At 35.7% G+C, this 6,037-nt stretch overlaps 1 protein-coding gene across 2 annotated transcripts in view; it reads right to left on the bottom strand.

Annotated features, from left to right (window-relative positions):
- Positions 1 to 1,945: 1,945 nt before the first annotated feature.
- The window catches only part of LOC131036075 (probable ADP,ATP carrier protein At5g56450), a 65,231-nt gene continuing 61,139 nt past the window's right edge, over positions 1,946 to 6,037 (bottom strand). For both annotated transcript variants that reach the window (XM_057967868.2, XM_057967869.2), the window contains one exon: positions 1,946 to 3,002. In XM_057967868.2, coding sequence (XP_057823851.2) covers positions 2,313 to 3,002 — 690 coding nt within the window. In that variant the 3' untranslated portion in view covers positions 1,946 to 2,312. The remainder of the gene's footprint in view (positions 3,003 to 6,037) is intronic.

Genomic DNA, 6,037 nt, shown 5'->3' with positions numbered 1-6,037 from the left:
GATCATGTCTCTCGATCAATGAAGCATGCCATGCAAGTCCATAAGCAATAAATTCATACAATGTTTTTTTAGTTTGGTAAGGATAATGGGATATTTATCCACTATTATATTCCTTGATGCCATTTTTTTAAGTTCGATAAGGATAATTGGATATTTAATCCACTTTTATATTCCTTGCTGAGCATCATTTGAATAACTTTGGTTTTGGTTGCACTGCACTTTCTCTTTCCAACCTGCACAAGTGCATCTAAAAACAGATTCACTAAATAAAATATTTAATTGGAGATCATGCCTTGCCCTTTGCAGTCGTCTCCTGCATCAAAAATGTGTCTCCATCTTGGAGCCATGGTGACATAATCACATGTCATGATACTTAAGATGAAGTTTTCTGGCATTTCTATACATCTAAAAGTTTTCCTTGAATGTTACATGGTCCAACAATAATCATGGCACCCTTATGGAATGGAACAAAGAATGTTGGTAGTGATGTGATGTGCTCTGATCTAGGAGCTTCATTATCAAGACTTACAACTTTTTACTGTAGCTCTCTTTATAATAGCAAGAGTCATCGATTACGATTACCATTAACTTTTGAAACTTTGTACTTGATTTGCAGGTTGACTTTATACAAATTCTATTGGATTTGCAGGTTGACTTTATACAAATTATATTGTAATTAAAAATTTGTAAATAGCAAGAGTCATCGACTACGATTACTTTTTGAAACTTTGTACTTGATTTGTAGGTTGACTTTATACAAACTATATTGTAATTAAATATTTGTAAAATGTCAACATCTGATTATTATATATGCACCATGAAAAATGTTTGGTACAGTGCAACATAATCAACGATATGAAAATAAACAACAAAAACCTATATTTTACAATTCATAGGCTAAACTCTCAATTTTTATTTGGTATCTATGCTATGGCAAAAACTTAAAATTTCTAAAACAAGTTTTTGTCATTTTTTTAATCCAACTTCTTTTTGTTTAAATCTTAAATTTTTCAAAAAAATCTTTAGTTTGCCGTTTTATCCCCAAAGATTCTTGCTGCTATGGATGAATTAAACCTTTTGAGCAGACCTACACTCCATTCAAAAAAATGGCCACTTAAAAGGGAGAGAAATACATTGCTTAAAAACCAGAAAAATAATTGCTCGCTAACATTTGACACATATTATGATTAGGGAAAAACCGTGGTTTGCAAAGATTGAAGCCATCACAGTACAATTTAATATTAATTCACATACATAGATTTTCTTCTAGTTTTCCCCACAGAAAAAATTCCAACTTCAAAAGATTCTTACAGACCATAGTGTTAACTTATATAGCTTCAGGAAACAACTGCGTGAGATTTTTTTGTTCTCACTATTGCAAAACTCCAATGCAGCCTCCACTTTATTGATCTCCCTCTTCTCTATTGTTGTCATCTTATAATCAAAATACCGAAAGGTGAGAGCAATTTAGCTGGCTGAACATTTCTTCTAACAATTTGGCCACACTTGTCTGCTATTACATTCCTTATTTCCGTTGCATTAATTTCTATAGAATGAGGACTTTTTGTGGTCTGGCTATAACTAATCGGATAGCCAGATCAATAAGATATTTATGGCCAAAGTTAACAGGTTTCTACATAATAGTCAAATTCCTACAACTTCTCTCTATCATCCTGATATTTGATCATGGAGTGTGATCCGAAATATTGATGCAAAACAATTGTACGTAGCTGAATCCAGAAATTATATGCACTAAACATTATGGACTGCAAATCTGATGTCTTTAGTCAAATTCTCGTTAAAGCATAAGATTTTCAGTGACCAATAAGGTATTAGAGAAAGCCTAAATATAAGTTGCTTAATTGAAGATTAAAAAGTGAAAATTGTTCCACAGAATGCCATTGAAGCTTCTTGAAAATTATAAAACATTCAGAAACACATGGTATAATTGCAATTCCTGAAATAGTATCAATTTCCCTCTACTTATAAAACGGTTTATGGAGATAGTCAGTACTGCTGCTAATCAATAAGTAGATCTTTATGTTTCAGACATCAAAAAATATCTATCCAGGGGTGGAACAGTATATACAAAGTACCCCAGTTCAGAAGACTTGACCAAATCCTAAATGAAAAATAATCTGTCAAATTCAACTGTTTTTCCTTGAGAAGACATGGGATAAAAAGCACCATTGAAACAGAACCACTAAATTAAGTTGACATATCAAGAGAAAGATGATATGCTTTGTCAACAACTCAGAAAGTTTCGCAATTTCGAACCAATAAAATACAGCATCAAAAAGAATGATGTGTTTTTATGAGTCTCGATGTTCCAATGGAGGAACTTCTCCAAGCTTCATTGAACTATGATCAAAAGTGCTAGCAAATCCACTATTCATCAAATTTTTTATTTCATCATACAAAACCAGTACCAGAGCAGCCCCTGTACTCCTGAACATGTTTGATAATGCTCCACGATAGAAAGATGTAACACCTTCCATCTTGTAGATTTTTTTCCAGCAATCCCAAGTATTTCTATATACCCGATGTTCAAGACCTGATTGCATCATCATACGTCTTCTAACAGTATCTAGTGGATACGAAAGAAAACCAGCAGAGGTAGTTACAGCTTGAGCAGCAAGCCACCTCTTCCAAAATGCCGGGTGGGAGGCATCCTGCAACATCATATCTTTAATGGTATCAAACCCCCCAAAGTATAAACCACGATGGACGATCATTCCCTGCAACGAAGCAGGAAGACCCCTGTAAACTCCTCTCAACCCATCCTTTTGATGTATTGTTTTCAAGAAATGAAAGAGACCCTTGAACTGCCTTGCTTCAGTCTTACCAATGTCTGCTGCCAAGCGAGTATGTGCAATGTCCAGGGGATAAATGATTACTAAGGTCGTGCACCCTGCAGCTGCACCTGCTAAGAAATTACTTGGAGCCTTGGCCAAAGGCTTCTCATGGAGCTGACCAGATATAAGCATAGTTCTGTAAAGATCCTGCAAGAATAAACTTCATTGTGAATACCACCATACATAACCACATGCTAATGATATTACAAATCCACCCAATAAAAGTACATGTAGATCCATTGTTATGTTATGGCAGATATGCAACAAAGTGAAATGCCTAGCAAATTTAAAGACAAACAAAATTCTTTCACGTGGTGTTGGTGGTAAAAGTCAAATTTGTGTACAAAGCAAATAAATGCCAGCCTAGGATGGAACATACACAATTATTGATACTCCATTTGTGTGTGTATTAGAGATGGATTCAATCCACAGATCATTGATCAATGGAGATTTAAGTTATTTGTAGGTGCATATTCTATGCAGATATTGCTATTGAAAATTGCACATCTCATAAAAGTCAATCTCTTTCTTACATGAAAGTTGTAGCCACATGCTTCATCTTCACTGTCACTATATTTGATATCAATATCATTGTTCTTCATTAATTGTTCCGGTGGATTATTAAACTATTGATAAATAATCTAAGAGAAGAACATTAACTTCTAAATGATTGTTAAGAAAGCCGATTCACCATTTTGACCAAGGATGAATGGCTGTAGCAGAAAGAAAGAGTGGTTAGAAACCTGGATTAGCAAGATTAATTTCTGATAGAGTATCCGATGATTTTCAATTTTATCACGGATGTTTGAAAAATGATTAAAAAGCAGCACAAAATAAGAAGTGAGCATTTTTACTCTGTGCTGTAAAAGTAACTGCGGAGGCTTTGGAATATATTACGTACTCCTAAGGTGCCACAGACTTGGAAAAATTTGTGAAACCTTGCAGAAAGAAGAGTCAATCAATACATTACGTATTCAAAAATCTTATTCACGAAGAGGGAGCATATCTTAATCAGCCCTTAAGGAAGAAGAAGAAGAAGAAGAAGAAGACAGCAGCTCATCTATAATTTAAATGCACTATTTTCAGGTTATTGAAAGCATCATCAATTCTCCTTTTTATTACCTGGCAAATTAAAAAAGGGGAGTTACTTGACAAAGATCAAGGATATTACGAAAAGGACCATGAGACCCATATGCATGTTTAATTTATCTCACGTAGAGTGTCCCTTAGATAGGTAGTGCACCCATACCACGGTCCAGAAATTAATCGTGTATTGCTGAGAATTAAAAAATAAATAAACAGATTTGATTAAGTCAGTGGAAATTCCAAGGCAATAACTAAATTTAATAGTCTGAAATTAGGCAAGAAAGTCTGCAAAGACCTCAAAATTCAGTATCAGGCAGCAGAGGTAGGGCCCGCATGACACAGTTCAGAAATCAATAACATATTGTGTATATCTTGTGCCACCAAGATTAATAAATAAAAATAAAGAGATTGGATTAATTCAATGAAAATTCCAAAGGCATGAACTACATCTAAGAGGAGTCTGAAATAAAGCAGGGAAGCAAGAGCCAAGACCTCCATAAACAAGTTGAATAATTCAATGGAAATTCTCGAGGCAAGAACTAAATCAGAAGTTTAAAATAAAGCAAGGAAGCATGCACCAAGGCCTCCATTAAATTCAGTCTCAGGTGTCACTTAGATATTCCAAAGAAAATCAAGCACCATTGAATGATGCCAAAACATAAAGAAGCTGACACCAAAGAATGAGACAGCTGCTAAACATATGGAGAGGCTAGTACCAAATTCAAATTAAATGCTGGAGACAAAATGATTCAGTCAAACCAAAAGGACTTGTGCCAAAACACCACCAAAAGAACTGTGCCCAAACTACACATATAACAAAACCATCAACTAAGCATAGCTATAAAACAGTGCAAAGGACAACAAGAACAGCACAAAAGACAATGCCAGTACACAACTTATGCCAGTACAAAAACTAGCGCCTAACACACACAAAGCATGGTACCCAACCAACACCAAGACCAGCACTGAAGATTATGACAAATGCATCACCAACCTAATACAAACTCTACTGGCTTAGAAAACACTACTCCAGGAATGGAGCCAAAGGCAACAGCACCAAGAGATTAGCTCCAACCAACACCCAAAATCATTACTACACCAACAATTTTATCACACAGTCTCTTAGAAGAGAAAAAGGCTCAAGCAAAGCACAAAGTATTGTCTGAGCTTAGGGAGGCAGGGAACAGACACTTCACACTCAGAGCATCAATTGAGCATGGCATGAGGTGTGATAGAAAACCACATACAATGGCCCTTTAAATCCCAACCAACTAAAACAAATGATGCAAGTGGCACCAAATTCAAATATTCCATTGTGAAGTAACACATGCTATGTTGATGACAGGAAACGTGAACATTAGAGTTTCACAATTCTGTCCTTAACATCCATCATTTCAGTCATGTTTCATCACGTGACCAAAATCTGGGTAAAGATTCAAAATAGTGTTTCCTAACTCTCTAAATCCACCTCAACTGAAACCTGACCTGCCAATAAATCCCAAGGGCAGTTTCTTCCCCTTGGATCCACCATACCATATAACTGTGCCTATGAGGATGAAGAGGATATCGATGAAGACTAAGTGCTTCTGTTGTCAACTGTCATGCCCCGACATTTTCATACCCTCAATAAGTTATGCTCGAAGTTCTTTCCCTATCGATAAGAGGACAAGAGCCCCTGCAAATAAGCAGTAAGCTGAAGTCAGCGTAAACAGGTGTATAAAACATATATGAACAGTAAAAGCATAAAGGCTGTGATATACAAAGATCTTTGTTAGACCAGCGTTTGCAGGAAATCATCTCATTACTAAGATGTCATACCCTCCTAACTTTCAGCCGATAGCCACACAAAGGAAATAATAACTCTTGATCGACTAACTTGGATCTTAACTAATCGTTAAAGAAAGCAGTTTTCTAATAGCCACGTTGACTAAAGAGGCATGTATTTAATTTAACAAAGGAAGATATTAACTTTGGAAAAGACACCTCAGTATGAGGGAAGATGACCATTGCAAAGGATGGGAACCCTTCTCCACTCAAGGTTATATAAGTGAGATTAGTATTGGAGTGGAAGGCATGAAGGAAAAAGAATACTGATT

The sequence above is a fragment of the Cryptomeria japonica genome, chromosome 1, assembly GCF_030272615.1.
Source record: "Cryptomeria japonica chromosome 1, Sugi_1.0, whole genome shotgun sequence".
In the NCBI taxonomy this organism is placed as follows: domain Eukaryota; kingdom Viridiplantae; phylum Streptophyta; class Pinopsida; order Cupressales; family Cupressaceae; genus Cryptomeria; species Cryptomeria japonica.
Note: the sequence above shows the minus strand (reverse complement) of the source record. Positions and strands in the feature narration are given on the sequence as shown.